The sequence below is a fragment of the Trichechus manatus genome, unplaced genomic scaffold (genome assembly GCF_000243295.1).
Source record: "Trichechus manatus latirostris isolate Lorelei unplaced genomic scaffold, TriManLat1.0 scaffold00038, whole genome shotgun sequence".
In the NCBI taxonomy this organism is placed as follows: Eukaryota; Metazoa; Chordata; class Mammalia; order Sirenia; family Trichechidae; genus Trichechus; species Trichechus manatus.
In genome coordinates, this window is record NW_004443974.1 from 5132009 (window position 1) to 5154757 (window position 22749).

General features: G+C 48.9%; 1 protein-coding gene across 6 annotated transcripts in view; it reads left to right on the forward strand.

Moving 5' to 3' along the window:
* The window catches only part of GSN (gelsolin), a 68884-nt gene that overhangs the window by 28383 nt on the left and 17752 nt on the right, over positions 1–22749 (forward strand). For 4 of the 6 annotated variants that reach the window (XM_023730668.1, XM_023730669.1, XM_023730666.1 and 1 more), the window contains 5 exons: positions 10039–10243; positions 11033–11187; positions 17752–17913; positions 19618–19767; positions 22221–22310. In XM_023730668.1, coding sequence (XP_023586436.1) covers positions 10048–10243; positions 11033–11187; positions 17752–17913; positions 19618–19767; positions 22221–22310 — 753 coding nt within the window. In that variant the 5' untranslated portion in view covers positions 10039–10047. Of the gene's footprint in view, positions 1–8309; positions 8447–10038; positions 10244–11032; positions 11188–17751; positions 17914–19617; positions 19768–22220; positions 22311–22749 lie in introns of all 6 variants that reach the window. The other 2 variants (XM_012555314.2, XM_023730667.1) reach the window with 2 other exon arrangements.

The window sequence follows — 22749 nt, forward strand, 5'->3', positions numbered from 1 at the left end:
AAAACAATATGTGTACTAATTGTTTAATGAGAAGCTAGTTTGTTCTGTAAACCTTCATCTAAAGTACAATAATAAAAAATAAATAAATAAAACATTAAAAATAATAATAATAAATTTCTGCTAAACATTGCACAAAAGTGTTATAGACAGTCATTTTGGTGTCACCCCCTCTGACAGTGTTACCCCATTGGGTCCGCACCCTGTGTGCCCCCCTAATGACACCACTGTTCCTGGCCCAGGGATCTTTCCATTTTGTCGTGAGAGGAGGCAGAAACTGAAGTCACAAAGAGGAAAGGTTAGATGGAGCAGAGGATGTTGTTGGGGTGTCAGTGGGAGATGAGGCTGCAAGGGCATGTTGTGGGTACCAGATCATAAACCCCACACCAAACCCATTGCCGTTGAATCGATTCTGACTTATAGCAACCTTATGGGACAGAGTGGAACTGCCCCATAGGGTTTCCAAGGCTGTAGTCTTTATGGAAGCAGACTGCCACATCTTCACTCATGGAGCGGCTGGTGGGTTTGAACCACTGACCCTTTGGTTAGCAGCTGAGCGCTTAACCACTGTGTATCAGGTCTCCTCACCAGATCACAGAGGGCCTTAAATGCCAAACCTAGGAGTCCTGACTTCTTTCTGTCTGCACTGGGGGGCCATGAAAGGTCTTGAGCAGGGAATGACACACTCTCTATGGATAATGATCTGGGTGAGGGGAGAGTCTGAGGCAGTGAGGAAGGGAAAAGTTGGGGTCACTGAAGGATAGCAGTGACTGGGGTGTGGGGGTGGGAGGTAGATGCAAAGTGGGGAGAGGGAGGAGCTGAGGGTCCTGTGCTCCTCTGAACATCTCAGCTCTGGTCCCAGCCCTTATGTACTGTCCTGGTGGGATAACTCTCTGGTCGGGGCCTGCCTCCAAGGATGTTCCAGAGGATTCTGGAAGCACTCAGAGAGATGGGTACCTGGAGGACAATGCTGGTTATTGGGTGGGTGCCTGGGTGGAGGTGAGGTTGGGAGTGCACCTGGGGAGAAAAGGCAGCACCTCTTCCAGAACCCCTACTGGGTTCTGGAGCCCTACTGAATGCCAGGCACTGTGCTTTATATGCTCTAGCTTGTGAATTCTCCTAGCTGGTTATGATTATCTTCTGAGCTGGGAAAGGGGGGAAAAAAAAGCATTTCAGTGCTATACCTCTGTTTATGTTACAAGGGGAAAAGCATTCTTAACAACTCTACTAGAATTAAGAGGATTAGTGAATTGAAGAATGGTGCCAACTACATTTCATTGCAATATTCATCATCTTTGGTCCCAATATAACTTTTAGATCCCCATTATTTCTGCCCTAGAATTGAGCCAATCATCCATCCATCCGTCCTTCCATCCATCCAACACGTATGATGAACAAGCCAGAAGAGAAGTCAGACAAGTAAATAGGCAGCTAAAGTACATTGTGGTAATTGCGGGAATAGAGCTAAATTTAAAGGGCTTCAGACTCATGTAAGAGAGACAACAAACCTACTTTTGAGGAATTTGAGCTGTAGAAAGGAAGAGCTAAACTGAGGTCTAAAGAACTTGTAGAAACTGGCTTAGCAAGAAGAGAGACAGAAAAGGAGTGTTTTAGGCAACAAAAACATTTGCAAATATCTAGGAGTGAAGAGAGTCTGTTTAAACACTAATTGTAAAAAGCAAATCGAAAGAGAAAAGATGTATTTGGAGATTTTCTACAACTTTTTTTCTTCTAGTATCCAGTTCTGTGAGATAGGGACTAGCTATTCTGCGCCTGAGAAAGTGCAGCTCAGAGGTTGAGTAACTTGCCCAGGGGTGACCCAGAGGTAGTAAGTGGCTGGGCTGGGATTAGATGGTGACTGCAGATCCCTTGTTCTTTTGAATAGGGGAAGAACAAGCTAAATTCCAAGGAGAGGAGGGGGGCATCATAAAGAGAGACTCACGGAGGGGAGTGGGTAGCAAGGCTGGTCCTGAAGTGTTTTCTTGAGGCTCTCTCCTGAGATGCTTCCCCATCTCTGGCACCAGCTACCACCCAATTCTCTGGGCCCGGGTTGGAACCCTCCATCCTCACCTGCTTTGGATGCAAAGATGTAGAGGTAGCGGTCAAGGGTAACAGAAAGGGAAGTTGAAGCTCCCAGGAAGGAGCCTCTTGCCCAAGGTCGCTTGGTGGTAGAGGTCTGGGCTCTGTCCAAACTCCCCTTGGACACTGCTGCGTATTCTCTTGGATAGAAGGTAGCTCACCCTTCACCCAGTTGGTCATTTTGGTAACTGAGTCCCAAGCTTACAGAGACTGAGAACCCACTCTGGGATCCCGTGGTCTCTCGCCCCTTCCCTGTTCCAGGCCCTTTGACTTTCTTGGGGAGTTATGCCTGCAGAATCCAAACTGACATCCAGACTGATGGGCTCCTGCTCCCAGCCAGAGCCCAGGATGGAGGAAGTCTTGGCTATAGGCAGCCGCTCCCGGCTTGGGAGCAGAGCTGGGATTCATTTGAAGCCGGCAGCAGGAGTCACATGTTGTCATCTCATTTTCTATCATCGTTGTTCCCATCATAACAATAATTGGCCTAGGGAGCCCCTCAGACCTGGATCCCTGTGAAGGACTGAACTTGGTCCTCAGACAGGCAGGAGGGAACCTTGGCCAGCTGCACAAATATGGTTTGCCTTTTGCTGGTTTTTTTTTTTTTTTTTAACGCTGGAGTCCCAGGGCTGGAAGGGTCTTCAGAGATGGGCTGATAGGCTTGTTTCCTGGGTCCTCTTGCCCACCACTGGGCAATTCATTATCTCTCAGGAAGAGGGGGAAGGAAACCAGCATTTTTTCCAGCATCTATTTTATGCAAGGCACGGTCCTAAATCTTCCACATTAGGGTCTCATTTAATCCTCTCAACTACCCTTCTCATCTATTTTACAGATGAGAAAATTGAGTCTCAGAGAGATAGTAACTTACCCAAGCCATCTAGCTAACAATGACAGCAACTTCCTTTATAAGCCTCTGTGCCAGGTACTGTGCTAGGCCCTGAACATATTTTGCCTTATTAAATTCTGCAATAACTCTAGGAAACAGGTATTATAAGCCCCATTTTACAGATGTGGAAATTGAGGTTCAGAGAGCTGAAGGCCACACAGCTAATAAGTGGTAGATCAGGGATTTAAACCCAGATTTTTCTGGTGGGATCTCTTTCCATGGTCACACACAGAAGGCTGCTTACTTTGCTTTTCTCCCTCTTGGAGAGTCCTGCCTCTGTGGAGCAGGAAGCTGCCTCCCGTGGCTTCTCATGCTCATTCTAACTCTGGCTCGGGGATCATAGACTCTGCCTGCTCCCCATTTCTCCAGGAGATTTGCAGATTGTGTCTTTCCAGGTCTTCCACTGACTACGCAGTTCCAGTACCTGCAACCAGGCCTTTTTGTCCTGCTGCTGATTCGTGTCTGTGCCAAGGCTTCCCCAGGGTGGTTTGCGGGGTGCAGGAGAAGCAAGCTGTTCACAGATATTTGCAGCTCCAGCTGCTGGCCAGCTCAGCCTCTCAGAATCAACACCTCCCAGGGAGTGGGAGACAAACTGCTGAAGTGGGTGCTAGCAGGAAGGGTTGAGGTCTTGCACCCATGGCCAAATCTGGATGAGTCTATGCCATGAGGCCAAGAAGTGGCAGGACCAGGCACGCTCCCAGTGTCTTGCTCTGGCTTTCAGTTGGGGTTGGCTCTGGAAGCTGGGAAAGGGCCAGTGGCTGCAGTCCCTGGGATAGCTGGCCTCCTGGAGGTGGCTTCAGCCAAGCCCCACTGGCCACCGCCCCTGAGAGCTGTCCACACCCAGGATGGACTTGGCCAAGGCAGAGGCCCAGCCCTGTCATGTCACGGAGACCCAGGCCTCTGCTCTGGCCTGGAGGCAAGAGATCTGGTTTCTCGGTCTGGCTGTGTGACTCAGAAAAGTCACACTCTTGTTCTTGGTGTTATCGTCTATAAAATAGGGGATACACAAATGAACGTTGTCACTAATAAGTCCTACTCTGTACTGTACTCTCATATAGTAGCTCCAGTTCTCCCAATAATCCTGCAACTGGGTATCACTACCCCTATTTACAGATATGTAACCTGAGGCTCAGAGAGGGAAAGTAACTTGCTCCAGGTCACACAGCGTGGATCTGATCACAGAAATCTCACTGTGACATTTGTAACCTTTCCCTGTACCACTACGCTGTTCTCACTTGGTGTGCACATACTGAATGAAGACCTTTGGGTCCAAGAAGCCAGATTCTGTTCACAAAGAAGAGTGCTAACTTTTGGGAGCTTCTACTGCTGTGTGGGGCCTTGGGTCTCCTCGCTGTTTCATGAGCCAGGTACGGTTCTCCCCATTTTATAGATGGGGAAACTGAGGACCTGTTCACAGGAGCTGAATCTGCAAGATTCTCAAACATAGGGCTCCTCAGACCTCTCAGAGGCCCTGTCTAGTTTCACTGGGTTTCATAACTGGCTTCTCTGTTTACTGACCATTGTCCTATTAGCAAAATCCTAGGCCAGAGGGATGGGTGTTCCCAGTAGGGCCCCAGGAACAGCAGTGAGCAAGAAAACAAACAAGCTCTGAGAGAGGCCTTCCCATGAGTGGCCGGCTGCCTGGGAAATCAAGAACAACAGTGTTTGGGGTAAAAAGAAAAGAACAGGGTGGTGTCTTTAAGGCCTAGCCAAGGCCTTTTGTACATTGTGGCTGGACGCAGGAGGGTGAGGCCACCTCCTCTGGTTTCTGGTAGCTGCCCTGGGATGCTCAGAGAGACATAGGGACTAGCTGCCCTGTAAATGAGGGTTTCCAGGCTGTGGGCTCTCAGAGGGCAGGGGCCAGGCCCAGCCTCCAGAGCTATATGGCAGGCAAAGCTGCAGGGCCTTTGTGATCATTAATGGGGGTCAGTGACCCTGCGTTGGTGGTCAGTGACCCCTGGGGCCAATGCCAAGCCCTCTGTTAATCACCAGCTGCACAGGTCAGGGCCACGCCGCTGAGGAAGGGGCTGCTCCGCTGGACTGGCTGCTGGTTCATGTTCGCTCTGGAGGCTGGGATGACAAGGAATGAGGAATTTATTCGTCCTGCTTGTTTGAATTTTCCAAAGTGTCTAATGAGGGGCATCACTTTAAGTATATTTTTACAAAGTATTATATCCAGATTACTGTTTTATTTAAAAAAACAACAACAAAACAAACCTACATTGGATACATACTTATAAACAGTTTCAAATCCTACAACAATTTAAAAAAAGATTTTTGACGGTTGTATTGAGGTGTAATTTTCATATAAAAAGTCACACATTGTAAGTATATAGTTCTGTGATTTTTAGTCGATTTAATCAATTGGGCATTCATCACCATTATCCAATATTAGAGCTTTTTCATCACCCCCAAGAAGTTCCCTCCTGCCGGTTGCAGTGGTCTGGGTGCTTACCTCAGCCCCCGGCAACCACAGCAACGTTTAAAGAGTGAAATTCTCCCCTTTTATCCCTTTCAGGCAAACACCTTGGATTTACCCTCCCTGACTTTTTAGGGGTGTATGCAAAAACATACACCTTATGTCATGGATTGAATTATGTCCCCCCCAAAAATGAGTGCATCAGTTTGGCTGGGCCATGATTCCCATTATTGTGTGGTTGTCCTCCATTTTGTGATTGTAATTTTATGTTAAAGAGGATTAGGGTGTGATCGTTAACACTTTTACTAAGGTCACATCCCTGATCCAGTGTAAAGGGAGTTTCCCTGGGGTGTGGCCTGCACCACCTTTTCTCTAACAAGAGATTGAAAGGGAAGCAAGCCGAGAGTCAGGGACCTCATACCACCAAGAAAGCAGTGGTGGGAGCAGAGCACATCCTTTGGACCTGGAGTCGCTGCGCGGAGAAGCTCCTAGTGGGGTGGGGTGTGAGGGGGAGATTGATGAGGAGGCCGACAGAGAGAGAAAGCCTTTCCCTGGAGCTGATGCCCTGAATTTGGACTTTTAGCCTACTTTACTGTGAGGAAATAAATTTCTCTTTTTTAAAGCCGTCCGCTTGTGGTTATTTCTGTTATAGCAGCACTAGATGACTAAGACACCTTATAAAAAAGAGGAGGGGGTCATACTATACGCATTGTTGACAATTTGCTTTTTGCACTTGGGGATCTCTCCATGCTTATTGAGTGCCTACTATGTGCCAGGCATAATTGGATCTAGTCCATTCTTTTTTCACAGCTGCATAAGGGTCCATTGTGTGGTGGCTTTGTAATTTATTTAACCAGAACATTTGGGTCCTTTCCAATTTTCTTCAAACAATGCTTCAGTGAACATCCTTGTACGTATATCTTTGTGTTTGTCTGTAAGTAATTCTGTAGGAAGTAGAACTGCTGTATTGTGTGGAAATTTGGATAGAGAGTCAAATTTGCATCCAGAGAGGTGAAACCAGCTTATGCTTCCATCAAGAGGGTATGAGAGATGTGAGATTTTTATAGTCCACCAAATGGTTGGGAACAGGAGTAAGTTGTCTGAATTTAGAACCAAGCTGACCCACTGTAGGCTCATGGACCCAGGATGGAACATACCAGGACAGAGAACTCAGGCTGCCCTGTATGGCCCCCCCCACCATGGACACTAGGATAAATTCACACTCTTCAGTGTGGCACTGAAGGCCCTTGAGACCCCTGCTGCCCTCTTCAGCCTCATCTGTCCTTGTCCCGTGTGTTTTAGACTGGATTGCTCTTTATTCCCTCAGTGTGGCCTGCACTTGCTTGCCCTTTGCCCATGGCATGCCCTCCCCTTTTCTCCTCGATCTCCATATATCAGAACCCTCTCTGTTCTTCAAGGCCCAGGTCAAAAGTCTCTTTCTCCATGAAGACTTTCTATAATCCCACAATCTGGATTGTCTTCTCCTTCTCTCTGTGTTCCCTTAGCCCTTTATCTGACCTACATTCCCCCTTAAGTGGGAGGAAGTTGTGGGTGGTAGAGGGCAAATTTCAGCCTGATTAGATAGAAGCTGTGCTCCAGGAGGAGCTGGGATGAGTTACTATAGATTTTGAGGAGGGGGAGGAGAACCTCCATTAACCTAGGTGCAGGCCAGGCCATTTTCACACATACACTAATTTAATCTTCACCAACTATATACCTGCTTAGCAGATGAGGAGACTGAAGCATAGAAAGAAGTAAATTGCACACACAGTCACAGACCTAAGAAAATGTGGAGGTGGGAGTCAAATCCAGGTCTCCAACTCCCCAGTTACCTTTCCTGTCACTCTACCAGGCTGCTGAGGGAGGGAGAGGGTTTAGGATGCAACAAGATCCTAGAAATAGAGCAGTTGGGGCAGGCAAAGTGGTGGGAGGGAAGAAAGAGGAGTTGGTGGAGGAGGGAGGTAGGAAGCTGGCCTAGGTGAGTCTGAGTAGGAGCGCTTCTCCTAACCTAAATGGCTGTGTGACTCTAGTGGGAGGGTAGAGGGCTGGGCAAGGAGTGTGGGGTTGGGGGAGAGAGTTACATCCTCATCTTCCCTGGGGAGTCAGTAGATAGTGCCGAAACAGAAAACAAAACAAAACCAAACCAAGACACCTATAAGAGGCAACACAAACTTGTTATTTAGAGACATGAAGGTACATCCCGAAATCATCAGCCAAAGGAGGTAGCTGAAAGGGGTTGCCTCTGGAGAGAGGTAAATGAGGTTGAGAGGGAATAACTTTGTACAATAGGTGACTTTAACTTTTGATAAAAATAAGTTTTAAAAAATAAAAAGGCCATCTTCAGTAAAGTAGAAAGAACCAGCAATCCCAGAGGATGAGAGTTCTGTCTTGCCCTTCTCTGCTTCACCAGCCAGGTGGGAACAGTTGGAGCTACTGAGGCTCAGTTTTCTCCTCTGCAAAATGGGGCTGTCCATAGTACCCACTCTGTAAAGGTGTTAAGATGCGTCAGTTAGTGGAAAGCCTTCAACAAGTGTTAAATGTCATTTTCTTGCTTTAGAGTTTAGGCATGGGGAGGGGGTGCTTTGCGTGGGTCACGCAGCAGGAGGAGGCTGAGCTGGGCTCCCCGACATTCGTGGATGCGCCCTGTCAGCGCGCATTGAGTTAGCGCCTGCTGTATGCTAGGTCCTATGCTAGGTCTCCGCCCCGAGCTGGGGTGCAGGGACGGGCGCGCCCAGTCGTGTCGGCCCCGGTGGGAACCCCTGTGTCTCCAAGATCCAAGCCAGATCCCCGCCCCTTCGCGGGCCCGCGGGGCCCAGCCCTGCCCCGCCCCCTCTCTGCAGGGCGGTCCCCCGGTTTGGGCGTCATGAGCGGGAGGCTGCTTAAGGCTGGCGACCGGGAGGCCGCGGCTGCCGACTGAGTCCTCTGCCGCAGTCGCCACCATGGCTCCACACTGCTCCGCGTTCGTGCTGCTCGGTGCGCTGGTCCTGGCACTGTGCACGCTATCGCCGCCGGCTCGAGGGGCCACCACGCCGCGGGGAGCGGTCCAGGCGCGGGCGCCCCAGGTGCGGGTGAGTGCCCGGGGGTCCGGGGGCTCCCGGAGTAACTCTCTATTCTAAGTTCTTGCAGATACAGCTCTAGGAAAAGGGGAGTACTGTAATTCAGGTCTAGAATGGAAAAACTGTTTTGTTGCTTTGTAAGTATTTCCTGCTGCTTTCTGGGCTCCTCCGGATAGGGTGGGAGCCTCGGGGCCCTGGCTGTTTCCCTCCCTCGAGGCTAACCTCACCTGGGCCAGATTTCTTTTCCCTCGTCCCTATCTGATTTCTCCCTCTTTGCCTCCTGATTTCGTCTCCTGTCTAATTTCTACTCTCTGCCTGATTTCTCTCCCTCTCTACGTTGTTTCTACTCTCTCCTGATTTCTCTTCTTCCCTCTTCCGATTTCTTCTTCCGTTGCAGATTCCTCCTCATCTGATTTCTTTCTCCCTCTTCAATACTTCATCCCTCTTCCTTGTATGGTATCACCTTTGCCTGATTATCATCATTACTATTATTTATTCTCCCCTCTCTGATTTCTCCTCCTCCCCATCTGATTTCTGCTCCTCCCCATCTGATTTCTCCTCCTCTCTCCTCTTTCCCTTTTGGATTTCTCCACTTCTCTGACTGAGTTCTTCTACCCGTCTGGTTTCATACTTCTCCCATCTGATTTTTACTCCCACCAGCTCTCTCCTCCGGCCCGAGGTGACCTGCGCCTGCTGGTTTCCGCTCTCTGCTCCAGGCTAACCTTCCTGTGTCCGCTGTCTCCAGCCCCCGTGCATGTCTGACAGCACTTCTTCTCCAACAGGCTCCTGCAGACCCCGCTGCGTCCTCTCCGCCTTTTCCAAGAAATGGGATTTGGGGGTCGGGTGTTGGGGGGCAGGAGGGAGGAGGCAGACAGCGCAGGAGGCCACTTGGGCTCAACCACCTAGGCCCTTCTTGGGAGTATGATGGGCGGATGAATGGGGCTTGGGAAGTCTTCCCACTTCCAAAGAGCGAAAGCAGATGGGCTGTGTGTGACCTTGGACCAGTCCCAGCCCCTCTTTGGGCCTCATTTTCTCCATCTGCAGTGGTGGGGTGGGATTGTGAGCTCTCTGAGGGCGCTTCCAGTTCTAGGAGCCACTGACAATGCTGGAACAGGCTGAGCCCCTGAGGGCCCCCAGATTTACCATTACCTCTGAGGGACCTCCTCATGGTCCCCGAGCTGGTGGTCTTGGAGCCTGGGGCAATTCCTGCTGCACCCTTTCCTAGCTGGGGTTTTCTGACAGGGTCGCTTCACCTGTCTGTGCCTCAGTTGTCAGATCCAGTTGGCACTAAGAAGTAAAGGGAGAAAAAGGTAGAGTTCTCTGACTCCGCATCACTGGGAAAAAAGCAGATAGGGAGTTGAGTTGGAGAGCCAGATGCTGGCCAAGGTACAGGGTTTGGAGCATAAACTCTGACCTGTTTGCTAACTCATTGAGACAGGGGGACTTAGAAAAGGGTAGCTCACCTCAGGGATGAGGTGAGTCAGAGGCTCAAGTGAGATGCTCTTGGTGCTGGAAACCACCCTCCCTCATGCCCCGGGGTCTGCTGATGCACTGTGTCTCCTGGCCAAGCTGTTTGCTCAGGCCTTGCCCTATCTCGTCCTCAGCCCAGCAGTATGGTGGTGGAACACCCTGAGTTCCTCAAGGCAGGCAAGGAGCCTGGCCTGCAGATCTGGCGCGTGGAAAAGTTCGACCTGGTACCCGTGCCCCCCAACCTTTATGGAGACTTCTTCACTGGTGATGCCTATGTCATTCTGAAGACGGTGCAGCTGAGAAATGGGAATCTGCAGTACGACCTCCACTACTGGCTGGGTGAGGCCTGCCCTGCCTAGCCCCTGCTCCAGCGCCAACGCCATCCCTGCCCCAGACCCCTGATCCTGAACCTGTAAAGCTTAGACCTTTGAGGCGTGATCCCCAGAGGGACCCAAGGTGGCTAGCTGATTACTGGGCACCAAGTACGTGCCAGGCCCTTGGTTAGTGGTTACGCATCCAGGCTCTAGAGCCAGCCTGCTCTGCCCCTTACCACTGTCTGCCCTTTGGCAAGTTCCTCAATGTCTCTGTAAAGTGGGGGTGATGTTAGTGTCACACCTACCACATAGGAGCATTATGAGGATTAAACAAGCTACTATGGCACTCTGAACTGTGGGTGACTCAGGGACCTTGGACCCCCTCCACAGCTTCCCTGGCTCAACTCCAGCCATTTTGTCCTTCACAGTTGGGAGCCTATAGTTCCTGCCGTAGCTCTGCTATGTGAGCCTGCAAATCTTGCCCCCTCACTGAGCCTCAGGTTCCTAATCTGTGAAATAAGGTAATGCTGCCAGTCCTGACTTCATGTCCTTGAGGGTAAGAGTCTGGTAAGAGAGGTGAGTGTAGGGGAATGTGTGTCAGAAATGGGGGGACCCTTAGAGACCATGCAGTCTACTCCCCCACCACCCACATTATACAGATCGGTTAACTGAGGCTCACAGAAGGTAGGAGCTTACCCAGCTTCCATAGCCAGGCAGGGCAGCACCTGGGGCTCTGGACGACTTTCAGGGAACCAGGTTCCCATGATCCCATACTTTCGGGAAACCAGGCTCATGTTGCTCTGACGTCTCCTAGGCAATGAATGCAGCCAGGATGAGAGTGGGGCGGCCTCCATCTTCACTGTGCAGCTGGATGACCATCTGAACGGCCGGGCCGTGCAGCACCGTGAAGTCCAAGGCTTTGAGTCAGCCACTTTCCTTGGCTACTTCAAGTCTGGTGTCAAGTATAAGGTGGGTCAGGTCCCACTTGCTCAGGCAGCAGGGAGATGCCCCAGCTGGCAGGGCTCACTGGTGTCCACTTGACTTTCCACCTTGTGTAGTGGTGTCGGAGCTCAGGCTTTGGAGTTGGCCAGTCCTGAGTTTATATTCTGGCCCATTCCTAGCTGTGTGATCTTGGACAAATCACACTCCCTCTCTGAGCCTCTAGTTTCTTATCTTAAAATGGGGAGAAGAAAGTTCCCCATAACTTCACAGAGTTGTATTCCTAGCCCTAGCGGCCTGGGGTGGACCATAGGTAGAAAGCCAGCTTCTCACAGGCCTGGGAGCTTGGGCCTCAGTTCTGCCCCCGTGTCCCTTAGTTCTTAGGGCTCTGCCAACAGCGGGGACTGTGTTTTGTCCTTGAAAGGGCACCCTTGGCCACATCCGTCTTCTGTTCATTAGAACCCTCTTGAACTTGAACCCTTGAGAGTCTAGGAGGACACAGAGCTCTTTTCCCTAAGTCCCCAGCCAGATGGGGCTGAGCAAAGCCAAGTGGGCTGGGAGCCCTGAGAGGCTGTGCTCCGATACGCTGTGTGACCTCCAGTAAGCCACTTGGCTTCCCTATGCCTCCATTTCCTCATCGGTTGTACAAGGATCAGTCATACCTGCCCTACAGGGCCGGGGAGAGGATTTGGTAAAGGGGTAGCTGGGAAATGCCTTGCATGGGGCTTGACTCCTTGGAATGGCTTGGTCAGGATAGGGAGGGGATCACAAGCTTTCATAACCAGCTAGGCCTTCATGTCAGAGTCCAAATCCTTCATTTTACAAGGTAGAAACTGAAGCCCAGAGAAGTTAAGCAGCTGGCCCAGGGTCGCATAGTGCGTTGCTGCCAGAGCTAGGACCAAAACCCAGGTTTCTTTACTCCTAGCATTCTTTCTACTGCACCAATCTGCCTTTCATGAGCAGGGTTCTAGGATAGGGTTTAAGTTTTGACTGTGCTGCTGTTATGCTGTGTGAACTTAGAGAAGTCACTGTCCCCCTCTGGGCCTCAGGGTCCTCTGTGTCAATGGGTACTGTGACCATGTCTTCCTGGGTGAGGCACAGGAGATGGGATATTGGGGAAGTGCCAGTGAGGCTGAGATAGTGAAGGGCAGGGTGTGGCCTGGGAACCCATTCTCAGCCCCAGGCTGGGCTGGGCAGGGCTGGCCTGGATTACCTAGAAGCCTACCCAGGTCCTTTCCATCAGCCTACTGTGCCCGGAGCTCCCCCTGCTGAGCTGCCCAGCTTCACCTTCTGGGGCCTTGGTCCCTTGAAGAAGGAGAAGTGAAAAGATCGGGAGCCAGGCCACAAGCCTGGAGAAGGACCAGGTCTTTTTGCAAGTCCCGGAGCAGAAAGTAGAAAGAGCACTCGACCAGGAGTCAGATAGATTGGGGTTCAGTCCCAACTCTGCCACCTCTAACTGCTGTGAGACTTTGGGCAAGTCCTGTACCTCTGGGTGTGTGCATTCACACTCCCCATTCGTCATTCATTCAACAAGCATTGGTTGAGCCTCTGTAACAACAATGCCTGCTTATTGTTGCTGCTGTGTGGCAAGCACTGTACCAGGCACATACATTTTCCATTTTAAGCCTCACAACAGTCCCGGGAGGTAGGTAATAAGAACTCCATTTTACAGACCAGGAAACTTGAGGCACAGAGAGGTCATATAACCAGTAAGCAGTGGAAGCAGTATTCCAGCCCAGGCCCATGCTCTCTGTGCCAAGCTCTGTGCTGGGTGCTGGGATGCCCTGATGAAGGAGATGGGTCCACTTGAAGGCTCCCCAAGGAGTGGGAGAGATGGATGGAATCACAAAGAATCACAGTCCAGTGGGGCCGGGGGTGACGCGTGAAAGCCCAGGGGTAGGACGCAAAGGAGGGAGTGGTCAGCTCTGCAAGGGGTTCAGGGCTAGATAGATGAGGGGGAGTTTGCCCATCTGTCTTGCCTCAGTCACCTGTCTCTTAGGGGATGGTCTGATGATCTAACATTGGTCACAAATAGGAAAGTTCTCATCCATGCAAGGACAGTTTCATCAGGTGAGAGAATATTGCAGAACAGGTGACATAATGTTGTAGAGCAGATTTTTAGGAATAAATAAGGATAATAAGAACTGTTACTGTATATTGAGCCTTCACTATATTCCCTTTTCATAGATGAGGAAGCTGAGGCTCAGAGGGGTGAACTCACTTGCCTAAGGTCACATAGCTAGTAAATGATGTTTATCATTTAACGCTTAAGTATTACTTCATATGTGTTCGGGACTTTTCTGAGTGCTTGACTCATTTAACTCATTTCACCCTATGAGGTACTTACTAGTATTAGCCCTGACACACAGAGAAGTTAAGCAACTTATCCAAGGTTGCACAGTAATGCTGAACTTGCTTTCGAACCCACTCTGCCCACTCTGAAGCCCGTGTGCAGAGGTCTAGCACAGAGCTGGGTTCAGAGTGAACATTTCAAGATTCTCCGGTCTTCAATCTTAGCTTGGGGGAGAGCCAAGGAATCTGCATGTTGTTGGCCTCCAGCCATCCCCCAGGGGATTTTTGCAGGGTGTTCCTGGACCACACTCTGAGGAACACCCCAGGGCCTGGGTCCCCCACCTGGCCCCAGACTCGGGGCTTCAGCCCTGAAAGGCTCTGACTCCTGGTGGAAATGCAACATCCAAGGCGGGTCCTGTTTCCCACCTTGTGCAAGTCCTCCAGCTGTCCCCGCACTTGGCCGGCCTAGCCCAAGTTTCTTGGCCTGGCGCCCTCATCAATTATAGATCCCTAAGGAGCAGGGCTTGTTATGCAAGACTTGTTTCTGTGAAAGCCTCCTCCTCAGAGCCAGTTCTGTCCTCCTGAGTGTGGGGGTGGGGGGTGGTCAGGGAGGGGCCACAGAGCCTCCAGAAAGGGCTGTCATGGGGCCTGGCCCGGCTGGCTCTTGACCCCCAAATCCTCAAATAAAACTCACGGCATGGAAGTTCCGATCCCCTTGATACAGGAGTTCCTCCTCCTTGACTCTCAGACAGAACCCTAGAGACCCCCAGGAGCTGGGTTATTTGAAATCCTTTGTTCAAATGAAATCTGGACTGCGCAGAGTCCTAGGAGGACCTGGATCTGAGGAACACAGTCAGAAAACTGCAGAATTGCTAAAACCTTCCCTTCCCCTCTCCCATTTCCTGGATAAGGAACCCTGAGTTTACAGGGTGGAGAGGACCAGCCTCAATATATCTTTGTTTTATAACCAGTTTCACATTCTTTTTCATGTAGGTTTTTTTTTTTTTTTTTTTTTTTTGTCTTCTTCTTCTGATTACAAGAGTAATACAAGCTTATTATAAAAAAGTCAAATATTACCGAAATACAGGTTTTAGAAAGTAAAAGCCCCCCCATGATTCTACCCCTGGAGATAATCATCATCTATAATTCAGTGTACAATTTCTCTCTCTTTCTCTCTCTGTATATCATCATTACTTTAATTTGGAAAGTGGAATTTTGTTCAAATAATTTGATGCCAATCTCTACCCACTAATGATCAGACCATTAAAAGCATCAATCAATCCTAAAGATTGTAGTAAAAATTAAAAAAAAAAAAAATCCCTACCCCCTACCTTTGTGGATCCACTAAGAGCTTGCCTTTATTTTTTGTTAACTAAGCTTTCCAAGTCCGATGTCCTAAATCAATGATGTTAGAGTGGTTGGTTAATCATTAGAACTTAAGGATTCTTTTTTAAAAATAAATTCATATATGCAGAATTTATTTAGCTGAGATGTACTACATAAAACAACCTTTTACTTTTTTTAACTTCTACTTATTAATAAGAAAACTAAAAGGCAGGCTTGAACAAGTGAAATATTTGAGAGAGATAAAAAAAAAAAAGTTAATGGTCTTCTTTTCTCCCAACTCCTCATTTCCTCGTCTCTGAGGAATCAGTGGGAACAGTCGGTGTGTCCTTCCAGCACCTTTTGGAAAAGCCTTTCAAATCCACTGCCTTTTTACCTCCAGCTAAATGAAGTCCCTGGATCAGACTGTCCACAGATGCTCAGAAGTTCCTGGGCAGACAGACTTGGGCAAGGCTGGGGAAACCCTGGAAGGACAGAATTGGGGGTAGAACTTAGCTCTGCCACCAACTAGCTGTCATCCTGGGCATGGTGCTTAACCACTTTGAACCTCAGTTTCCTCACCTGTGAAGTAGGGTAATAAGAGCTCGCACCTAGAGGACTGGTTGGGAGGACTCCATGTGCCCCAGCCCCTGGCATGACGAGCTCAGTAAGTGGCAGCCATTGCCATCATTACTAGCTGAGTGCAGGTTGAGCTGCCCTTCCTCACCTGCTCCCGAGCAGAGTGGCTGGGTTGCGTGGCTCCCAGGACACAGTGTCCTCTCTCCTCCCGTCTCTCTGCACCTCCCCTCCACCAGCCCCTCTGCTCTGCTCTCAGATCCTAGGTATCTGTGCCCTCCAGCCTCTGGGCAGATCCCACAAACCTGGTGCCTCACCCAGGACCCCAACTTCTTTCCCCTCTGAGCATGGAAAAAATTACTGTCTTGCCCCTCAGTTGTGGTAACAAAGCCAGGAGTGGAAGCCATGATTTTACCCCCTGCTCCACACCGAGGGCATTCATAGAGCTCCCTTTCGTGGGTCCTTAAAACAGAATGGAAGGAAAGTAAGTCAGCTATGAATGCTTTGGCTGCCCCCCTGAGCTGAAAGGACTCTTGAGAAAGGCTTCATGTGGTACCAATAAGGAACACCAGGGGGTGCTCCAACTACTAGAAACAGGAAAACAATACGATTTTTACTTGAAAGACTGCTCTGAACAGCAGCTTGTGCCTGCCTCCCATTCTGGGTGAACCTGGTGACCATTACTGTAAGAGAATCTCATGTCAGGAGAAAAGTGTGGGCCTTATAGATTCAAACACACCTGGGCTTGAATCTCAGCTCCCCCATTTACCAGCATAAGTCACTTCCTGCTTTCTTACAGATAACGATAATGATATCTCTCTCATAGATGATGGATGCAAATATATGCATGCATGTAACAGGTGCCCCATTTAAATTGCCTCCCTTCGCCTCTTGCCCTCATTGAGTCTCTGAGGTGAGAGTCAGACTTAGCTTTCCTCTGCAAAGTGGGGCGGGCAAAGAGGGGCTGGATTGGGTGGCTGCATTTCTGCCCTACTCGTGATGCATGGAGCAGGGAGATGAGTGCTGGACTGGGAGCAGGAGTCAAGGTTTTGAGCCTTGGCTTTGCCGCACACTTGCTGGGTATCCTTGAGTAAGTCAGTTCACTTCTGTGGACTTCAGTTTATCCATGAATCAAATAGGGTACTCCTAAAGGACCTTCTCAGCTCTGGTTTCATAACCCTGCGGGCTTGGGGCTGGTAAGCAGTGTTGACTGCTGCAGGAAAGCCCTCCAGAAGACCCCTTTCTTTCTCTTGGTGGTAGTTGCAGAGGGTGGCAGAGCAGAGGGTTGTGTCTCCATTTCTGAAAGGAGAAGCCTGAACCTCAGAGAGGGAAAGAGAGTTACCCAAGGCCACCCAGCATTATAGTGGCAGGGCAAGTACTTACACCCTAGGTCAGTGCTCTGTCCCTTACCCACCGTCCCAGTTGCCATTGAGTCAGTCCCAACTCTTGGCAACCCCATGTATGTCAGAATAGAACTGTCCTCCATATGGTTTTCGGTGGCTGATTTTTTTGGAAGTAGATTACCAAGACTTTCTCCTGAAGCACCCCAGAGTGGACTTTAACCTCCAGCCTTTTGGTTAGCAGCTGAGTGCGTTAACCATTTATACTACCCAAGATTCCAACTGCTGCCTCTACAGGCATAGTTGAGTGGGACTGATGTGGTACTGTAGGAGGAGGGAGAGAGATAGTGTGGACTGGAGCAATCTGAGAAGACTTCCTAGAGGAGGACTAGAACCTTGAAGGGTGGAAAGATTTGGACTAGCACGTCTCAAAGTACAGGAGCTGCGGGCTGAGTGTGATGGGGAAAAGTGATTTTGATCCAGTAAGGTAGGGAAATGCTGTGTAAAACCAAAGGCAAGCAGGTTTACTCACACAGGACTTCCCAGAGCCTTTATTATGTTCGTGTGCACTGTGTATCAGTGAGGGCTGGTGAGTAAGGAGCATTCTCTGTGCTTATTTGATCATGGAACCTTTTATTTACAGAATATTTGGGAGGACAACACCTTTAGGAAATGCTGGTTTTGAGATAGGGGAGCTTGTAGCTCTTGGACCCAGGAAAGTGGCCCTGGGGGTCTTTGTGAGTGGAGTATGAGATTGAAAGGGGTGATAGCAAGATGCGGGTGGTGGGAATCTACAGTTCTGCAGCTTCCTAGCTATGTGACTCTGGCAAATTTTGTTCCCTTCCTGAACATCAGTTTCCTTCTCTGAAATGGGGATAAGAATGTTCCAAGCTCAAACAAGATAAGGAACGTGAAAGTTCTGTGTTGACGATAATCACTGAGTTGCTGGAAGGCTACTGGTCCACAGGGCAGAATTTCCTTCAGTGCAGTGCTGTCCCCCTCCCCCATACCTGCTTCCCTGGACCCTGTCCCCTGGACTGATGGTGTCTCCTTGATCCCGCAGAAAGGAGGCGTGGCATCAGGATTCAAGCACGTGGTACCCAACGAAGTGGTGGTGCAGAGACTCTTCCAGGTCAAAGGGCGGCGTGTGGTCCGTGCTACTGAGGTGCCCGTGTCCTGGGAGAGCTTCAACACTGGTGACTGCTTCATCCTGGACCTGGGCAACGTAAGTCCTGTCCTGCTCTTTCTGAGGGGGCACTGATGTGCTCCTGACCCAGGCCTGACTCTGGGGAGGTGGATACACCCATGTGCATACACATGCTCTGTGCATGAGTCAGACACACCAGCGAAGACCCCTATACAGATGTGCCCAGCATGCATAGACTCCCACATGTGTAGATTCAAGCCTGTCATACACATGTGCACAGACCTCAAGTACACAGCATGTGCACGGTGTACTTGAACTTCGATTAACATACAGGCTCCGTGCCATCTTGAGTTCATACGCATGTTGTGTACCAGTTTACATATAGTCACATACTTATGAATATATGACTGGCATGTACAAAAACTATAGCTCTTAGCCACCATGCATGGATCATGTGAACCATAATAAGTGCATACACATATAGATTTAGGTGTGTTTAGGGACCCACATGTGTATAGTACACATATAGTCAAACATGAACATTTGTATATGACCCACCTTACAGATGCTTGATGTTTTCTACACATATGCCTCACAAATCCACTTGAACTCATACCTGCTAATGTACGTGGCCATATATTCCACCTCAAACTTCATGTGCATATGTACATGTTGCATAAAGTCCATGTAAACATAAACACACTTTTTTAGTGTAAGCTTTTTATTAAAGTATAGTAGACATGAAGAAAAGTTCATGAATCCTGAGTGTACAGCTCAATAGATTTCACAAAATTCACACATTCTTGTAACCAGCCCTGGATCAAGAAACAGAACATCGTCAGTCCCTAGAAGGTCCCCCCTGTTGTCTTTCAGTTCGTCTACCCCCAAGGGTAACCACCATTCTGAATTCTCTTAACAGCATATATTAAGTTTTGCCTGTTTATGAACTTTATATGCATGGAGCTATTCTGTTTTATGTCTGTCTTCTTTTCCTCAACATTATGTTTGTGAGATTCATTCATATTGTTGCATTTAGTTGTAATTGTTCATTCTTATGCTGCGTAAGATTCAGTTGTGTGGCTTTACCAAATTTATTTATCCTTTCTATTATCGATGGAGCCCTGGTGGTGTAGTGGTTAAGAGCTTGGCTGCTAACCAGAAGGTCTGCAATTTGAATCCACCAGCTGCTCCTTGGAAACCCTATGGGCCAGTTCTACTCTGTCCTGTAGGGTCACTATGAGTTAGAATCGACTTGATGGCAACAGGTTTTTTTTTGTGGGGGGGGCGATTATTGATGGGCATTTGGTGTAGTTTCTGGTTTAGGGGCTGTTACAAGTAGTGCTTCTCTGAACATTCTCGTACAGGTCTTTTATGGAAATATGATTGCATTTCTGTTGGGTATATTCCTAGGAGTGGGATTGCTGGGTTATAGGGTATAGGTATACTGAACTTTAGTAGCTATAGCCAAATGGTTTTCCAAGTGCTTGTACCAATTTACCTTCCCACCCACAGGCAAATGTTTTTATACACATTCTATGTGTAGTTGTAGCTGTGAAAAAGCACACATCCCCAGACATGCACTCACATAGCCTGGTGTACATGGATCACACTCATTGTACTTGGGTGTGTATACATGCACACTGTGCCAGCCGTCATCTGGGCAAACACAGAACAAAGGGAGCTTACACACACCCATCCTCACAGCCTTCCCTTCTTGCCATGCCTGTAGGGGGCTTATATGACATCTGGGGCACTGCCTAACGTGGGATCTCTTTCTTACAGGAAATTTACCAATGGTGTGGCTCTGAGAGCAACTCATTTGAGAAAATGAAGGCCACACAGGTGTCCAAGGGCATCCGGGACAATGAGCGGAGTGGCCGGGCCCGAGTGCACGTGACTGAGGAGGGTTCGGAGCCTGAGGCAATGATCCAGGTAACCATGGCCACATCCAAGCAGTATGAGGTGGGACTGGGCATGGGGATAGGATGCTCGTGACTGTCTTCCATTCCACAGGCAATCTTGAGGTCCATTTGAGGGAAAAATAACTCTTTCTTCTCCCCTTTAAGACAGTTGTTTTTGTTTTTTGTCCACTGAGGCATTTTATTTTTACATTTGTAGTACATCCCTAGAAAAAGAATCCCAGGATTTTTCTTTCTTTGTGTTTCTGTTTTCTTCCTTGTGGTCCATGATGCCAGCTAAGGTCGTCAGTACAGTGAAACCAAACTGACAGGATAGAGGCAGATTATTGTGCCACTTTTCTAGATCTTTGAGTTGCACGTCAAATCTGGGGCTGATCACTCCACACTTGTTCAACCTGCTGTTTTAGTCTGGGTTCTCTGGAGGAACAAAACCAGTGAAACATATATACAAATATATATACAGAGATTTACTTCAAGGAAATGGCATATGCAATTGTAGGGGTTGGCATGTCCCAAATCCATGGATCTGTGGCGGACTGGAGACCTCTGCTTGCTCATGGGGCTGCAGGGCCTGGTGAATTCAAAATGTGCAGGTCAGGCAGCAGGCTGGAGACTTCTACAGGCTGACATCCCAAGAACTGGAGACCAGGCAATAAGAAGAGTGCAGGGTCAAGGGAGAAAATGAGCTTTGCCAGAACATCCATTAATATACTGGAGGCAGACCACACCCCCAAAGAAACCCCCCTTTCAACTGATTGGCTGCTCACATCAGATCACAAAATGGAAGGTGACTACATTATGGAAGAGCACCTGCCAAACCACTGAGGATCATAGCCCAGCCAAGTTGACACATAACATTAATCATCGCACCTGCCTTTGGTTCACAACAATTTTCCCAACGCTGTGATCATTAATTTCAGATTTGCCAAGGTAACCATGCTTCATCCTCAGAGTTAGAAACTGAACAATAACTTTGGAGCACAACCTGATGAGAACCTGATGTTTGCCTCTCTTCTCAGCATTATTGATGCTCTTAAGAGTGTTGGCCAGGATGTTCATGGGCACCATTATGGCGACGTGAAAAGATGAACAGTTTGCTTTTTACCAAGTGGGAACTATTTAGAAGTGGGGAACAGTGGCTTCCTGGGCAACTCCCAGACTCCCCTGAGAAGTGGGGCTAGAATCCTAGGACCCCAGTGCATGCTAGGAATTGTGAGCCACACCATCCAGCTGGGAAGCCCAAGTCTTCTGGAAGGAGCTGAGGTGGAGGGTTCCTCAGCATTCCCTGAGGGCAAGCCTGGCACTGAAGTCAGATCAGAAAGAGAAAACTGAGAGTCAAACCCCTCTTTCCTCCTTTCACTGTTCCTGGTAGTTTATGGCCCGTCTAGTTAACTGCATGATGGGACTGCCAGGCATTGTGCTTTGAGGATACAGCAATAGAGGCAAAGTGCACCAGGCAAGGGAGGAGACCATGAGCTCTCCTTCGTGCCACTTGGATCCCACTTGTATGGGGCTTCCAGTCCTGGTTTTTAGGAAGAATAGAAATAAACCATGTATCTTGAGGAAGGTGATTATTATGGGGAGGAGCCTGGACACCAACCATGGCTTGGGAGGGGCAGTAGTGGGGCTGTTGAGGCTGGAGGCAGCTCAGAGTAAAGAAGTAAAAATAAGCTCTGAAGTCACAGGGATCTGAGTTCAAATCCTGGCTTAGCCATCTAATAGCTGTGTGATCTTGGGCAAATGACTTCATGTCTCTGGACTTCAGTTTTGTCTTCTGTAAAATGGGAATGATAATCTGTTCCTCTTAGAGGGAGTGTGAGGATTAAATGAGGTCTTTAAGGGCATGTGGTAGAAGGTATTCAGTATTTGTAGTTATCATTGTTGATGTTGTTAGAAGGCCTAGGAGGAAATAAATATACTAAATATCTGAAGGGTTCCTGGGTGGTGCAAATGGTTTGCCCTCTGCTACTAACCTAAAGGTTGATGGTTCCAACCCACCCAGAGGCACCATGGAAAAAAGGCCTGGCAACTGCTTCCATAAAGATTACAGCCAAGAAAACCCCATAGAGCAGTTCTACTCTGTAACACAGGATCGCCATAAGTCAAAATTGACTTGACAGCAACAGGTTTTTTTTTGTTTTTGTTTTTTTTTTAAATACCTGAAGGGCCATCCTGGTGACAGAGGAGTTGCTGTGTTCTCTCAGAGCTCTTAAAAAGACAGAGAGGCTGAAAGGGAAGGACTTTTGACAGGCAGGTCTGGTTGAGCTCCCCCCACAACAGGGGGCCTAGGAGCAGATGCAGGGCGTCTCTGGAGGGGAGTACTGCCCCACGTGACGTGAAGGGTTGCTTTGGATGCCTGAGTGGACCCTGCCTGCCTGAGGAGCTCCCTAGGGTGGGGGTGGAGGGATGGGAGGAGGCTGCCAGGAACTCATACCACCTCCTCTAACCATCTTCCCTCTCTTGCAGGTGCTGGGTGCTAAGCCGGATCTACTCCCAGGTACCGAGGACTCAGCCAAGGAAGATACAGCCAACCGCAAGCTGGCCAAGCTCTACAAGGTTAGTGGTGGACGCTCTGTCCCCCTGGAGCGTGGGGCTCCACTGCTGTGGAACCTTGAGCAAAGAATCCCTGGGGGGGGCCTTGGCTTCCTCGTCTTTCCAGTGGACACTCATGTACTTCCTTTGCCTTTCTGCACTAAGAATAAGACAACATGACAAACTGCAGACGCACCCATGTCATGTTCATTTAATGGGAGTACAGATTCTCATTGCCTCCAAATAAAAACCATGTTATTTATTTTTTTCTGATTATAAGGTAATACTTCTGTATTGTGATCAATACTAAAGAATATAAAACGAAATTTCACTAGTTTAAGATAAACCCTATTGCCGTCAGGTGGATTCTGACTCATAGCGACCCTATAGGACAGAGTAGAACTGCTCCATAGGGTTTCTAAAGCTGTAATCTTCACGGAAGCAGACTGCCACATCTTTCTCC